The 17,584-nt window shown below is 31.7% G+C and overlaps 1 protein-coding gene and 1 pseudogene across 1 annotated transcript; both read left to right on the forward strand.

The window, feature by feature from the left end:
- The first annotated feature begins 5,320 nt into the window (after window positions 1–5,320).
- LOC123228721 lies at window positions 5,321–6,063 on the forward strand (annotated as a pseudogene).
- Window positions 6,064–10,832: 4,769 nt separating this feature from the next.
- Window positions 10,833–14,474, forward strand: LOC123229281 (pentatricopeptide repeat-containing protein At1g63330-like). Its single transcript, XM_044654978.1, has 2 exons — window positions 10,833–13,916; window positions 14,069–14,474. The coding sequence occupies exon 1, from the start codon at window positions 10,877–10,879 to the stop codon at window positions 12,818–12,820; it is 1,944 nt and encodes a 647-aa protein (XP_044510913.1). The 5' UTR covers window positions 10,833–10,876; the 3' UTR covers window positions 12,821–13,916; window positions 14,069–14,474.
- The last annotated feature ends 3,110 nt before the right edge of the window (window positions 14,475–17,584 follow it).

Genomic DNA, 17,584 nt, shown 5'->3' on the forward strand with positions numbered 1-17,584 from the left:
TATAGCTTTATCGAAATGGTTTTCTAGAAGTATTTCCAACTAGGGAATGCTTACATGTGAACAGTTCTATTTATGTGAAAATTCCTAATAAACTTTCATAGGCCAATTTATTCAGCTTATCTTGACCAACATGTCCTAATTTAACATGTCATATATTTGCATTCATATCCATACATATAGGAGAAGCAAATAATGAAAAACTTAACATTATCACATTTGTGTAAGACACTCATTTGGGTTTTCGTCCCTTAGTCATCCACAACTCTATTTTAACTTGATCTACGACCTCTAAAGCTTTTTGTTTGTCTAGGATATTATGCATTTCAAATGTCATACGTTGTAATTCTCTTTATTTAGTGTCATTCTCATTCAAATTAACTATTATTTTCTAAGATGTTATGGTTAACTAGATCACAGAGATATATCTATTAGACACAATGCTATCAAATAACATCGATTGTCACAACTACATATTAAAATTTTTAAAATATCTAACATAAGGCACAAAATCGAAAGTTCACTATGTTCCTAATCATCTTCCATGACACAAATGCTTAACATTTTAAATTTTAATATAATTGTGCCAATATTAATTCTGGATGAGAATTTCATTAAATTCTACCAATTTCAGAATTTCCACATTTAACAAATATATATGATATAACAAATGCATCATCTATTTTGATTAGAACCATTTCATCAACCTGTATTGATCTTTGAGTCACTTTATCCATGATAAAGTCTCTATTACATTTGCGTTAGGTCAAATACCTCACATTATGTTAGTTTTGGGAATAACATTAAAGTAGTGGATATTTTCTCGTACATTACTAAGCATTGCTCTATAGCAAGCTGTAATGAATCCACTCAATTCCAAAAAGTTACAAATTCTTGTCCCAAATAAGATCATTAATTACAGGGCTCACATTCACGCATAGATATTATCTCTTTTCCAATTAAAAGAATTCAACAGAGTATTAATAGTTTTGGTATGTAATGTGATGGTCTCTAGTCAACAAACTTGCATGAAGTAGAAACATGTATTTTAAAACACCAATATGTGTTTTCAGGAGTAAGAATAAGATAATGCATGTCATTATGCGTCGTAAGACCCATAAAATCACATCTCATATATAGATTTCAGTACTACACAACTTCCAAGGACCAGAAAACAAGTTTCATGTGCCAAGACGCGTTGAAATGGGTGTTCACACGCCAAAATAAGCTCATACGCTCTTTCATAGGCCGAGACGACGTCACACACACCTCCATGCACCGTAAAATAGTTAGCACGTGACTTCACGCACCAAGAATGGGTCGAACATGTCAATTAATAACTGTCATAGGCTTGCACATGTCGCCACGCTCAGAATAAGGCTGTCACACACTCACATGCATTAGTCAAAGCTACGATCAATAATTTGACCGTTGGCTGGTCAACTAACCCTGATAAGGCATTGACTAATTCGGGGTGAAATGGTTGACTCAATGGGTTGACCTATTGACCTTCGAATCGAGTAATTGGGTTTTTCCAACCCAATTTTGACCCAGTTTTACGCGTAAACTGTAGTTTGTTGTCCTTCTAATTGGTTGTTTTCAGGCAACGCACCATAGGGCTTTTATAGCCCAGTTGACAACAAATCTGATCATTCCAAGTTTCGGTGCCAATGACATCGGAATCCATCGAAACGGTGACAAAGAATAAAGCACCTATGGTCTCGATTTTGGGTCAATTTTTATTGATTTCGACATTAATTTGAGTCGTTTTTCAATTTAAAACACGTAATACTATTCCAATCATTCATCTAACATGTTTCCCAACACCAATTTCATGCAATTTTGGCCCAGTTAAATTCATGCCCAAAAATGAATTTTTAAAACAAAATTCAATATACATATTCTAATTTGCACAATGCATGCAATACAATTCACATAAAACATAGCAAATACGTATCCTAGGCTTTGATACCAATGTTGGGATAATCAAACATGTCAAGATCAAATTCTATGTATTCTGTAAATAAGAATTTGCGTACCCGAAGTAATTTTTTGTTTTGTAGGAAAGGAAAGGAGAATTCCTTTTTCTTTTTGATAAAAATGGCATGTTGATCTTTTTTGAGGAGGTAATTTGGACAATTCATATATGTTCAATGCCCTCCAACTTTCTCTTATAGCTGCCCTTGACAGTTATATTAAACCGGATCGGGTCGACCCATCATAGGTGGACCCGAATCCAATAACAAGAAACAAAACAAAATGAAACAATTTAAATGATAAACAAATATGATTTAGAGCCAAACTCTAATACCAAACTGATGCGAATCTGTTCAGAACCCAACCCTTTATTCATCTAAAATAGAAAATTAAAATACAAAAATATAATAACTAAAAATTATTTCATAAATAAGAGAGTTACAAAGATAAACCGAATAATTTGAGGAGTTTAGGACCTCTCATTCTAGACAATTTGAGAAGTCCAAGCCTCCATTTTTTGACCATTCGAGATGTCGGAGACTTCCCTAAATCAACCATGGTTCTCTTCCTAAATTATAAAACCTTAATATATTTTTTTCTTCCTCCTCCCTTTTGAAAACTACACACCCTACTTATAATTAAGGATAAGTGTCTCAATTTTAACATTTTGCTCCCTTAAAAAACCACCTTGTCCTTATGGTGGGTAAACTTCTGTTTTTTGAAATTTGTTTTGCTGGATTTTTATACAATTTAAAAAAAAATGTTTTTGATAGTAGTTACAAAATAGAACATTTTTTCTATCTCTTTGCTTTTCATTTTCCCTGCGAACTTTTTTTTCTGATTTTGCCGCCTACCACCTGCCACTACACCTTCTCTTCCAACTTTTTTTTTTTTGGCCAACTTTTCCTACACTTGTCTTACCTTTTGCGGTCCTCATTTTAAAAGTTTTTCTCTCTCCTCCTTTCTTCTCTTCTTTCTTCACAGTTTTTGCTGCTTCCTTTTCTTCTGTTTTTTTTTTTCCAGCCATTTCTCGGCGTCGACTTCAGTGACTTTTCAGATATGTGATTGCCGTTTTCTTTTCCACTCTCATTTTCAAACATGGATCTTCCCTTTGCCCAACACGCTGATCTCTCCTCCGATTATAACTTTTCAACTTTCCAACAATCTTCTGCCACCGATTTACTGTTTGTTGATTAGTCTTCCCACAAGCTATATAGCTCTGATACCATTTCTTTGGAATTCAACCCTTTATTCATTTATAAAAGAAAATTAAAACATAAAAATATAATAATTAAAAATTATTTAATTAATAAAAAAATTATAAAAATAAATTAAACAATTTAAGAAGTTCAAAATCTTTTATTTTAGACAATTCTAAGAGTCTAGGGTCTCATATTTTTCAACCATTTGTAATACCGAAAATCTCCCTACATCAACTATAGTTAGCTACCTAAATTACAAAACCCTAATATATATATTTTTTTCAAATCTATACACCCTATTAATAATAAAATTACCCTAAATTATTCTATGGACTTAATCCTAATTGAAACTTACAGAAAAACTATAAGACCCTGGGAAGCTAGGTAGTCAGAAAGCTAAATCAGTACTTTTGCTTGCTGCCTCCTAGCATGTTTTCACACCATAAATCTTAAGATAGACTTTTCATCATTCTGCTTCTAACAAATCGCATCCATGCCTTATGAATATTTTTTAATCATATTACATGGAACCGCTTACTAGATTTAACCGTTGCCATTATCCTTCTTTCCATTGTTACTGGCTCTCATTTGCTTAAAGATCTGTTTCATATATAGTTGGCTCTAATTAAATAAAATAATAAAAATTATCCTTCTAACAAAGCTCGGTTCGGTTTATATATAGTTGGCTCGACTTCAAGTTCAAACTCGACCGAGCTCGGCTAAGGCTGGCTCGAATTCGACTCAAATTTGGCTCAACTTATTTTTCGTTATCAAAACAATGTCGTTTTAATACATATTGATCAAAACGATATCGTTTTGTATAAAAAATTTTAATTAGAAAATCTAAAGAGTAGCTCGAGCTTGAGCTCGGCTAAGGTCGTCTCGTTTCTGGCTGGACTGAGCCGAGCTTGAGCTCTCGGTTCGAATCCAACCCCACCTGCAGGTATAGCTTGCCCATTCAAACTTGTCATTCAGAGTGATTTTTAGAGTAAAATACTAATTAAGAGGTAATTTCGACAGATAATTTTAACAGTTTTATAAATTCAAATTACATGATGATCTAGATATTCTTATAACCTTAAAATTTAGTTCTGTATTTTATAATCTATGTAAATATTTTGTGGTTTAGGATTGCATGATTTTATTTGTTTGTTCATGTGTATTTTTTACTTTTTCTATCATCTTAATTTATTTTTTAAAATAATATACTTTTTTAAATCTTATATTTTTTAATCATATGTTTTTAAAAAAAAAATATAATTAGTATAAGAGTATTTAACTCTTCTAATTTTTCTGCTGAAGAACTGTTGTTAAAGAATTTTCGACCACCCTTTTTCTGGCTATTCCAAAATGTGTCTTCTTTCTTATAGTTTCACAATCATCATCGCAAAACTGATAAAATCCCTCACTATTGTTATCATAGTAAATTTATCAGTGTAATGGCATAATCTTTTAAAACAATTTTTACTACTTAAATTGAGAAACAAATTTCTGTTTATAAATATTTTGGAATTCAATGTGTTAAAAAGAATTAAAGATAGTTATTTACTTTACCAACTCCAATACATTTGAATTGGAGCATTAAAAAATTATGTTAAATAAAACTTTCAAGTTAAAAAATCTGTATCTGCTCGAAAGATAGTTCAATGAATTTATAAAAATTACAGATGGTGAAATTGGTTGCCTGGTTATTATCATAAGGGGATAAAAATTACTTCTGGCAATTGTCTACAAGTACATAATGGTGAGAAACAGTGGCTAACTGCTATGCATGTTTAGAGAATTGGAAAAACTAGTTTATGGAGTACTTTAACAAATTTAAAATAGGTTAATCATGATATTAGAAAAAAACCTCAAGTTCTTAACAAAGATCGATTTTCAACTGTTTAAACACATATTTTGCAGACCAAATCTATAACTTGAACTAAAATACATGCTAGTGTTCTGCATCTTCTGATAATTTAATTAGGTACATTGTCCATGATGTTATTAAACAAACATCAAGATACATGAAAAATATTTTAAAAATCAATCTATTTGTGTATATAAATGAATCCTTCCCCCCTCATCATCGTCATCAGTACAATAACAAGGTTCAAACAACTTCAACACTGTAGAATTAATAATTATTTTCGAGAGAAAAAATGGTTACTGTTGAGGAAGTTCGCAGGGCTCAACGTGCTCAAGGCACTGCCACCATCATGGCCATTGCCACCGCAAATCCTCCAACTACCTATGACCAAACCACATATCCTGATGCCTACTTTCGTATGACCAATTCTGAGCACTTGACGCAAGTCAAAAACAAAATGCAGCGCATGTGTAAGAAATATTTCTCTTTTCTTTAGGTGATGTTGTTCTTAATATTTTCGGGTGTAAATTTTCTGATTAGGTTTAATTGTTTCAGAAGAGATTCAAAAAGAGAAAATAACGACAATGTATTGTTCATTTCAGGTGATAGAACCACTATAAAAAATCGGCACTCATATACTACAGAAGAAGTTATCAAAGAAAACCCAAACATTGCTACATACAAGGCACCTTCGCTGGATACTAGACAAGATATGGCAGCAACACTGATACCAGAGCTAGGGAAGCAAGCTGCAGTTAAGGCCATTGAGGAATGGGCCAACCCAAATCAAAAATAACTCATTTAATCTTTTGTAGCACCATGGGACCATTCATGCCTGGCTATGACTACCAACTTGTGCAACTCTTAGGCCTTGACCTATCTATTAAGCGAGTCATGTTGTATCAACAAGGTTGTAATGGAGGTGGCACTATACTTCGTATAGCTAAAGACCTAGCCGAGAATACCAAAGATGCACGTGTCCTCATTGTTTGTGTTGAAACTCCAATTGTGATTTGTTTGATGAGCGGAGCTTAAATGAGAGTCTGCAAGATTTGATTGGCTGTGAAACTAATAAGAATGAATTAGCTGAGCGTGCAGTGATTCTCAAGGGTAACCGGTTGAATCAGCCAGTTCAAACGGTCTGACCGGTTCAATTAAAACTAATACTCAAAACGGTTTTTACTTCGGTCTTGTTTTAAAAACCTTGATACATTTGTTAAATATTATAAAAATAAGAATACAATTTTTGCAGATATTAGAAGGTATTTGTTATTGGAAATTGAAGAGGAATTTAAAATATCTATAATTAGGGGTGTGCATAGTTTATTTTTGTGCGATCTAAAAATTTTTAAAATAAAAAAAAGAAACAGTTTAAAAGATTTTTAAATTAAATTAAATCAAACTAAAAAAATATAGTTTAAATTATAATTCCAACCGATTAAAATAATTTGTTTTTAAATATATATTATTTAATCAAATTAGTTAAATTTTAGTTTTTTAAAGCATAATATAAATATATAAAATAAATTAAAAAACAAATTTTATATATATATATATAAAAATTAAAAAACAAATTATATATATATAATTTATGGTTTATTTCAGTTTGAAAATTATTATTTTATAAATCCAATCAAATTAAATTATAATTTTTAAACTGTTCGACCTAATTTTATAATTTGAACCAAAATTATATACCACTCAATGCATAATCATGCACTAAGATGATATTTACTAGGATAACCATGTCTCTACGAGGAGAGGATTCCGTGAAATAAGCAAGGATAGAGATGGCGATGTGGATAAAAAATCCTACAAGCAGAAACATGGGTAGAATGGAGATGGATGCCTGCCCACGTCACACCTGCCCCACCAGTACCCACCGTCTCTGCCTAATTTACTAAAATACCTATTGCATTTTATAATATTTGCCAATATTCTATTAATATATAGGCCTAAAATACTATTTCCCACCCAGGGTATAGTGAAACTCTAGTGACCCCTTTTAACTTTAGAAAATTCAAACCACTATCTATGAGTAAAATTTCATTAAAAAACTCAGTTAAAATTAAGGGCAAAATTATTATTTAACAAAAAAATTTAAAAAACATAAAATTTATTATATTTTCCCCCTTAAGTTTTAAAAATTAATAACTTTATCTCTGTCATAAGTTTTCAAATTTTAAAAACTAGCATCCCACCCAAAAAAAAACTTAAGGTTTTCTTTCTCCCAACTCTAGCCACCATCTCCGATGAATGACAACTTGTCTTTCTTCCTCCCAATAAGGCCTCTTCCTCCGATAACCTCAAAAGATGTTTGGATCTAAAAATCTATACGTCTTTTGTCATAATTTTTTGACCTAAACAAAGGGTCATTTGTCTAGATAATGAAGGTGTCATCTAAACGATAATGATGTCTTGGTCTCATCATCGTCATCTACCATGAAGACTCATCTGGATGACACCTTTATCGTCCAAACAAAGGACCCTTCGCCTGGATCAAAAAATCTAGATGAAGGACGTCTAAATTTTTCGATCCAGACATCTTCTGAGGTTGTCAAAGGAAGAGGTTTCACCGAGAGAAAGAAAGACAAGTTGTCATTAGTCGAAGATGGTGGTTAGAGTTGGGAAGAAGAAAACCCTAAGTTTTTGGGGGGGAGGGAGAAGGAATGGTAGTTTTTAAAGTCTGAAAACTTTAGGCAAGGGTGAAGTTGTTAGTTTTTAAAATTTAGGGGAGAAAATATCATAACTTTTATGTTTTTTAAATTTATTTGGTTAAATAATGATTTACCCTTAACTTTAATTGAGTTTTTTAAAGGAATTTTGCTCAAAGGTGGGTGTTTGAGGTTTTGAAAGTTAGAGGGGGTCACTTTAAGGTTTCACTTTACCTTGGTGGGAAATAGTAATTTTGGCCTAATATATAAATCTCAAAGCCAATTCATTTTCTTCCCAAGACCTTAGTAGTCCCATTCTCTACCTGCTCATTGGAGTCGATTATTTATTCTAATTGCATAAATTATTTAGAGTTTTCATGACTTCCATGGTTGACCGATAGCATGCGAATGGATTGGTTTCATTCTTTCTTTGATTCTCCCTTTTTTTTGCCCATTTGTTGTCACTCGACTCTTCTCTCATGGTTGTGAAAGGATGGGGTACTGATGGGTTAGACAATTATAGTAGGGTGTTGTTTGGTGGTTAATAGAAAATGGTTTGCTATTGTAAGGTTCCAAGTAGTGGGGTGAGATTAGATAACAAAGGCACAAAGAAATAAAGGTGTACAAAGAAAGGAAATAAAAACAAACATTAAAAAAAGGAATTAGACCTTTGATATGATCCATTAACTTGACACGATATGATACAAAAAAATCAGGTTAGAGTGATAAGTTTTGACACAAATAGTAATTTGGGTTGGGTTAGGGTTTACCATTAAAAAATGAGATTAGATTCGGATTGATACAAAACTAACTCGAATTGACTCAAATATTTTAAACAAATTATTGAATAACATGATATCATGAAAAAATCTCTAATATTATTTATTTTATTTGTTTAACAGAAAGAGTTTCAATATATGATTTATATTCTCTAATTCGAATAAACAAATAAATTGACATTATATCATCAAACACCAAATTTGCATCACTAATCCACTGTTCCTTGAAACATTATAGAGGTTAGCTAGATGTTTTTTTTTTTTAAAAAAATAAATTTTAGATACCTATTTGGAGAAGCTAGTTTTAGACCTTTTCCAAAATTTTTATCATCTTCTACCAAAGACATTCATTTTAATTTAGTAATAAACTTGTAAAAACTATTTGTAGTTTTCTTTTTTGTTGGTTTGTTATAGATACAAGTAAATTGAAATTATTATGTTTGATATGTTATATATATATATTTGTTAATTATTTTAAATTTATGATAGTCACATTCATCATATAGAATAAAAATTAAATTTTTTAAATATTTGACAAGTAGTTATTAATCACATTAATTATTAATTGCATTATTTTAAAGTTGAGATTGTAGACTTATTTGAGTTCTTGATTATGATATTTTGTTTTCATCCCTACAATTGATTATATAAAAAAATAATAAGTAAATTATTAGTATTACCTTGAAATAGAATAATTATGTTTTAACAAAATGTCGTTTTATGCCAAAATGTATTTTTATATGTTATTTTGTAATAAATTGAGTGATTATTTGATATAGAAAATGTGTTATTTCGTAATAAATTATGTCCTTATATGTTAGATTAAGTCAAGTTAACACGTAAATATTTGGGTTTGGTTTAATGTTGAAAAATTTTGATACGATTCTGTTTTGGATTGGGTTAGGTGTAAGGTCTTTAATTTGAAACTCAAACTGATAATATAATCTAATAACATGAATTGTCGAAGTTTAGAAGGAATACAACAATAAGAAAAGAAGAACAATTTGTGATAATTTTTTGTTGGGTTTATGGTTTAGCCTTTTGTGGCTCAGAGGGTTATGTATTTTGTCCATTGCTTGTTTTATGTTTGGCCAAATTGTGGTTCAGAGAGTTTGTGGTGAATTCTAGATTGAAGTTGTCAAACCCACAAGGTGAGCTCAAACTATAAAAGCTGAAATTTTTTTAATGTTTTCTATTAATAATAGAAAACATTAAAAAAAATTTGCAATGTGAGAAGAAATTATGGTGAATAGAGTGGGTAAATATGCACTCTTCCAATTCATGATCCGGTCCGGTAGAGTTGAAAATAAATTTAAAATATTTATAATCTTCTTTGAATGTTAGGTTTTTAATTTCGTTCATTCCTTCTTCTACCATTAAATACCATTCTGAATGAATATGACAATTTCCTCTACGTAAGGTGCAGGTCAGGTAACTTTTCTCTTTTTGATTCATTAGCTTATAATGAGTAAGACTTCTTAATCTTTTCTACTCCTTATATTGATTTATAAAATAAAAAATAAAATTTTTATTAATTTAAAGATTAAAACAAGTAAAATTTTAAGAAATTTAACAATTATATATATTTTATAAAAAGAATTTAATTTTAAAAATAATTAAAAATATAAAATATCATTTCCCTATACTATACCATTTTAACATGGATAAAGTTTACTTGTACAAATATGAAATTGCCTCTTAGTAGGCATAATGCCTAGCAAATACACCCCCATGACGACGTACACCTTGCCAATAGTAGTATGACTTATCTACTAGGGTGGGTATTTTGACAATTTTCTTATCAAAATCAGACTTTTACTTAACAAATTATAATATATATATATAAAAGTGATTATAAATATTTTTCATCATCTAACAACTAATTTTAATTTTAAAAATATTACATTATTAAACAAAATTCAAATATCTAAGCTGAAATTCTAAACTTCCTACATACTAAAAATCTACCTTTTTTTTAATCAAATTTCTAGATTCAAACCATGAATTACACTCTAGTCTAATGAAAAAGTGTAATATTATGTGTACCTATTTTGGATACATAAATATATACACACTCATATGTGTCATCATATGATTGGTTATTGTTTTATTCTTAATTCAAAATCATCAAATCACATGATGACACATATAAATGTGTACATATTTATGTACCCAAAGTGAGTACACATAGTTTTATTGAATGAAAAAACATGTATTTCCATCAATCAACAACAAAGTTCAAACCAAGAAACGTGACAATTTATAACAAAAATTAAAAAATCTAGGCAGACCCGATTTGACCCGACCCGATTTATTTCTTCTATAAATATTACGGAATCTCAAAGAGAGACCAGATCCTAATATATATGTTTATTTCAACTCTTCCCGGTCCCAATTCAAAAGTCCCTTCTGGAAATGTTTCCTAAAACTTCACTTGTTTCTTCAAAATCATCTTTCGGTGTTAGATTTTCATCTTCATTTATTCGTTCTTCAGTTTCCCAACATCAACACGCAAAATCACCCAAGCACACCTCTACGTTTAAACGCCATTCTCAACTTGATCATTTCCTCCATGTGAACTGCAGGTCAGGTAACTTTTCTCTTCATGAAGTTCTTGATTCCTTCGATTACATGATTCATATGAATCCCACTCCCGCTATGTCATCATTCAGCCTTTTGTTTTCTGCGCTTGGTAAGAAAAAGCATATTGATCAACTTCTTGTGCTGTACACGAGATTCATTTCAGCTGGGTTGTTGCCGGATTTAATTATTTTGAACATTTTAGTTAATTTCATTTGCAAAATGGCCCGGGTTTCTGAAGGCTTTTTGGTTTTGGGGAGTATTTTTAGGAGGGGTTTATATCCCGATGCGGTTACTTTTAATTGTCTGGTTAATGGTCTTTGTATGGAGGGAAAGATTAAGAAGGCCATCCAATTGCATAGGAAAATGGTTTTGGTTGGTTGTAGACCCAATGGGTTTACGGTTGGGACTTTGATTACTGGGTTGTGTCGAACAAGTAATGTCACTGTTGCCCTTCAGTTATTTGAGGAAATGAATAACGGGAATGGGGAATTTGGTGCCACTTGTAGGCCTGATATTGTTTCCTATTCTGCACTTATTGATGGTCTTTGCAAATATGGGTTAGTAGACAAGGCAAAGAAACTGTTTTCAGAAATGAAGACCAAGGGCATTAATCCAAACGTGATTACTTACAACACTCTAATTTATGGCTTGTGTAATATATCTAATTGGGAGGAGGCTAGAACTTTGTTTATAGAGATGTTGGAGCAAGGGGTAAAGCCTGATGTGGTGACATTTAGTGTGATAATGGATAAGCTTTGTTTGAATGGAAAGATAGATGAAGCCAATGCTTTGCTCCAGCTAATGATTAATAGAGGTGTTTGTCCTGACACAATTACTTATAACACACTTTTGAGTGGTTTTTGCTTGGCAGGTAGAACTGATGATGCTAGAAAGCTATTTGATTCCATGGCTAGTACAGGGTGTAAGCCTGATGTTTTTAGCTACAATATTTTGATGGATGGTTTATGCTTGGTGAATAAAGCTGATAATGCTAAGGAATTGTTTGCTTCAATGTTGAGCAAGGGATGTATGCCTAATGTAGTTAACTACAATACTTTGATCAATTGGTACTGCAAGAATCGAAAAGTTGATGAAGCTATGAATCTTTATAAGGAAATGACTTTAAAGGGAGTTAGGCCAACAGTTGTTACTTATAGCACCTTGCTATCTGGCCTTTTTATGAACGGTAATGTCAGACATGCAAAAAAGCTATTTGGTGAGATGCGACTTAGTAATGTGCCTCCCAATGTAATTACGTATAATATTCTTATTGATGGGTATTGCAAAAATGGTTGTGTTTTGGAGGCTGTTGAACTGTTCCATACTTTAATAAGTCGAAACATTCAACCTAATATCATAACTTTCAACTGTCTCATTGATGGGTTATGCAAAACAGGGAGGCTCAAAATTGCTTGGGAACTGTTTAACAGATTGCGCAATAAAGGCTTTGTTCTGAATGTCAGAACATATAACATTATGATGCATGGATTTTGTAAAGAAGGGAAGTTAGAAATGGCAAGTAATTTCTTGTTAGATATGGAGCAAGACCATTGTGCTCCAGATTTCATCACTTTTAATACTCTTATGTTGGGATTCTTGCGGAATAATGAGACTTCAAAAGTTGTTGAACTTCTTCACAAAATGAAAGAGAGAAATGTAAAGCCAGATGCATCTATAGCTTCAATTGTATTAGATTTACTGGAAAAGCATGAAAATTATCATGAAGTCTTGAATTTGCTACCATCCTTTTCAACCCAAGAACCGACAGGATGTTGATTTTCAAGTAATTGCATTTTCCTAGGGGAATATAGCTTTTCATCAGAGCCTTGCTAGATGTCAAAGTTTCCATTTTAAGGTGTGTGCCAACATTGTAGCGGTGATTGTATTTAAATGAATCCGTTAATGAAGAAGTCATACACTTGAAAATGTTTTTGAGATAGATCTTACTAAAAACCTGTCGGGATAAATTAAATCATGATATTTTATTGACTGCAATGCGCATCTCAACCTCTTAGTCATAGTCAATCTGCTAGATGAATGACTGATGGTGAATTTTGCATTCCTATTTGTGTCCAGCCTAGTGTCTCTCTTCATTCCTAAAAAACATGAGACGGTGGTGTACTAAATATGTTTAGTATTCAACTCACCAGTTTGTTGGTTTGCTGAAAGTCTCTCTGATTTATTTTTATAATATCCAAATCATTGAAGTTTTTAATAATTGTGTGTTTGAGTGTATGCATTTTTTCTTACTGGAATAACATGTTTAATAGTAGCAGTGAAATTATTCATTTAAACACAGTGATTTAGTTTCTGAACGTAATTAATTTTAAAGTGATATTAGATAGTTAATCCATGTCTTCATCTTTGGTGATTTAGCTTGACCATCAAGTTGTTATATTAGTATGTGCCTGGCACAGCTTTGTTTCTGAGTTTGACAGGTGCTTATTGATGTTTTCAAAAGAATTACTGATGAAGATGTTTCTAGGATGTAGATGGTTAAACATTTAAGGCCACTGATTGTAATGATGCTTTTGAATCATTGGAGGAATTGTATGAACTCTTTTGCAAATGTGAGTCTACATTACTAGAAGCTAGCTAAAACTTTTGTATACCTAAAATTGTTGTTGATCTGTATATTCATTATTTTGTGGGTCACAAGTGCTACTTGTCATAGACTTAAATATATATATATATATTATTACCAATAGATATGTTGGTACAACTCTCTTTGAAGAGATCAATCTCCTTGCCAAAGCTTCTGGTACCCAATTTGTGGTGACTGACGCTACATTGAACTTCGATGATGATGATGCTGCCTTCCGTTGAAAGAGGTATTTGCTCTTGTGATTCATCACTGCAGTACCATTGAGAGGTATTGATATGTTTGCTGTCCATTTTACTATTTACATGGAATAATTATTCATAATAGCAACTGCCAAACTAGTAAATCAAATATGCAAGCCTGTTATTCTTATTCTTCATAATTTCTAAGAATTCTTTTGAATCTTTGTTGATGATGAACAGGAAAGAGAAAGTATTCTTGCTTAAAATCTGGGAAATGGTGTTGTAAAAGAAGCTGGTGCAATTGTGGGAGTTCCTTTGATTGGCTTAGGGATGGAAATGATGATTCAGCGCTAGTAAGTTTTGCATTTTTAAGTAGTGTCATGTGCTCTGGAAAGTATCCCCAAGCCATAAGAACAGGATGCCTATGGAAATTAAGATGACTTTCCATTGAAAATAACATCCAGTCATGTGATCCATCTCTTAATAATTGGAACTTGTAGTCTGCAAGTGAATGCCACAATGAATTTGTTAGTATTCATTTGAGGTGATAGTAAAGTATATAAGGGGTTGTCTTTAACAGGTCTAAACATCATATTTGTCTCATATCAACCTTATAAAAAGCTCATTTAAATAGAGTTTTTGTGCATGAAAGGGTGGAATGTGGTGTGCTGATGTTGATAATTGGCATAATGATCTCCGCTTTCACATTTATTATTATTTTAAAAAAGAATATCTTATAATGAATAATTTATACTAAAGTATTAGTTAAAATTTGTTTATGATAAAACTAAAGCCAGCCAGCATACTTCACTCCTAAAAGTGTTCTCTTGTAGTCTTGTCACTGATAAAGTTTAGGGGTGAGAAAATTACTCGTTTCAAACTGGAATCATCAGATATCCAATTGTCTATTCCAGATTGAGTAGATTCTGAGTAATAAATTAAAGGAACCTATAGGGTTCATGACCAGTTCTGATTTTGATTCCTTGCCCTTGGGGGGTCGAAATCGATTAGCAACCAACTCGATTCACTCATTTAATGCATTGGGTCGGTTTCTCAACCCAACAATTTTTTTTTTTTTAAAACTGATGTATAAATCAACCCAGTATTACTCTAGAAAACCCTATTTGCCCACTTTCAAAATTTCTTTGCTAATCTTTATCTCCTTCCTTGGTTTGGATCCAGTCTTCTAGAGGTTTGAATCAGAGTATGAGATGGAATCAGAGAAGGATTGGAACATGGTGTTAGCACATCCAATTAGATTGACCAAAAATCTCTACTCTGGATCAAAACCACACTCTTTGTCAAGGTAGGTTGATTTTTACCTTTAATTTATGTGCATTGATTACTTTGGGGTTTGTTGTTGGTTGTGAGGATGATACTTTATTGTTATTTCAGCAAAATGTCAAGTCCTGTGTAAAAGGAAAGTGAAAAGAGTCTGTTTGTCTATCCTATCATGTTTCGACCCTGCCTGTATGAACTCTAGTTGCCAATATAGTTTAGTGGCTAGATGTCAGTTCCTGTCGTGCCTCAGATTATATGAGTTTGTTTCGGAAAATGAATATATTTGGGAAGGAGATTAACCTAGACTTGGCTGATTCAGGTTCCTCTTGTGGCTTCAAATAGCATTGGGACAGAAATAACTGAGACAGAGCAAGGAAACAGTGATATTGCGTTTTATGGGAATTCCTTTACAGCTGGTACTCAGTTCTTGTATTAGCTTGCTATTTAGAAATTAATAAGACATGCTAGTAGGAATATATCAATTAAATTACTGGAGTTGGAGCAACAACACACCTTTCCTCTAGGATTATGTCTTGTTATACAGCCTAGCAAATTGTTAGGGAACTCAGAAATGTTTTTATCCATATCTCTGCATACATTGTTAGGCAGATGCTCACACACTCATGTTTCTAGTTAATTTATGGGGGGTACATGACAGACTGCACATTTAACATGTGATATTCATTGGTGCCCATTCATATATTATAAAAATAATAAAGTTAAATATGATTTATTAATCATAAATTTATAATTAGATGAAATAGTTTTTAGAAATTAATCATATAAATCAATGATTAAAATGTAATTGATTGTGTTTATTAATCAACAGAAGGTGTAACTGCAGGAGCCAAGACAGCTGCTGTCGCTAGCATTGCTACTGCCATTCCAAACAGTAAGTCTTCCAACTCTAAAGGGTGTTTATATGTCTGAGTTACCTGTCCATTCTATTCCTAGTCTCCTGAAAGTTTTTTAAGGGTTGGATTTATTTACCTATCCATTGTATTCCTACGTCTGAGTTACCTGTCCATTCCATTCCAATTCTCCTGAAAGTTTTTTAAGGGTTGGATCTATTTACCAGTACATATACATGCCCTAATTTGTATACCTGAAATGGTTCAGCCTTGTTTAATAATTAAATGAATTAACTAATGTAAACACTAAAATATCCCTAATCATGCTTTTGGAAGATGTTGATGAGTCAAACTGCATTGTGAGTGGTCCATCATTTACCAAATTTAACTTCATGAATTGAAATAACCAAGTTAGAGAAGAGTTCTTGAGCAAGGGAGATGAAATTAAAACAGACACACACACATATAAACTTACCTTGTCATGATTGTTTCGTAATTGTTTGGTGCTGCCATAAACACACACACACTTATAAACACACACACAGGTATTTCTTTCCAATGAAACTGAATTAATTTTGAAATTTTTTTAATGGTGATACATTCAACTAGTATTGACAACATTAATTTAAAATATTTCATATTCAGTACAACATTTCACAACAAATTGTATTAGGGGGATCAAAACAAGAAAGATTTGGATTTCATAATATAGATGTGTGTGTGTCTACATACATATATATATAGATAGAGAGAGAGAGAGAGAGAGAGAGAGAGGTCTCAAGTAGGAATCAAAACCTCAAGGTCGATTCTAGGTCGGAATCAATCTTATAGGTTTTAAGTTTCGATTTTGGTTATGATTTTTTAAATTTTTACAAGATATCTAAACCTGCACCCCGTTCACCCCTACTAAAGTCAACCAAAACAGACCAAGGGCATAGTTTGTTGACAAAAGGTGTGGGAACCAAACATCCAACTAGTCATGTTTAAAAGATATTTGTGAATGTTAAAGTCTAAAAAGTTCTCCAAAAAACGTCAAAAGGGTGGCAAGGGAAAACTCGAAAAGGTGATTGTATTATGATGTTTGGAAGAAGTGATTTGTTAATTCATTTGGGATATTTGTATGGTGTTTTCCTTTAGCCACAGGTGGACAGGTTTGTAAAATTATAGGTAATGTTTTTTTTTAATGGATTGGGTCGACCTATGGGTTGACCTGTCTCTTGACATATCTTAGATAAGAATGTTAATTTATGGATAAATATAATAGATAAGTCATCGATAAAAAAAATTAATAAGAAAATGGATTTATATAATTATATAAATTACTTTTAAAATGATAAAAAAAAAAATTTAGACTTGGTGTCATTTTGTTTAGGATAATAAAAAATTACCCTGGTATCGGTAATCTGTCTATGATTATCTTAATTCATTAAATGATAAAATATTTTAGTAATCTTTTATAATCAAAGATGGTAAGAGATATATGAATAATCTAAATTTACTCTTTCTACCTTAGGTATTCAAAATTAATTAGATAATCTAAAATTTCTTACGATTTTATCTTATCTTATATTATTTTAAGATATAAATAATCTCATTTTATTGTAAAATAACATACAATCCAACT

The sequence above is a fragment of the Mangifera indica genome, chromosome 11 (assembly GCF_011075055.1).
Source record: "Mangifera indica cultivar Alphonso chromosome 11, CATAS_Mindica_2.1, whole genome shotgun sequence".
Lineage (NCBI taxonomy): Eukaryota > Viridiplantae > Streptophyta > Magnoliopsida > Sapindales > Anacardiaceae > Mangifera > Mangifera indica.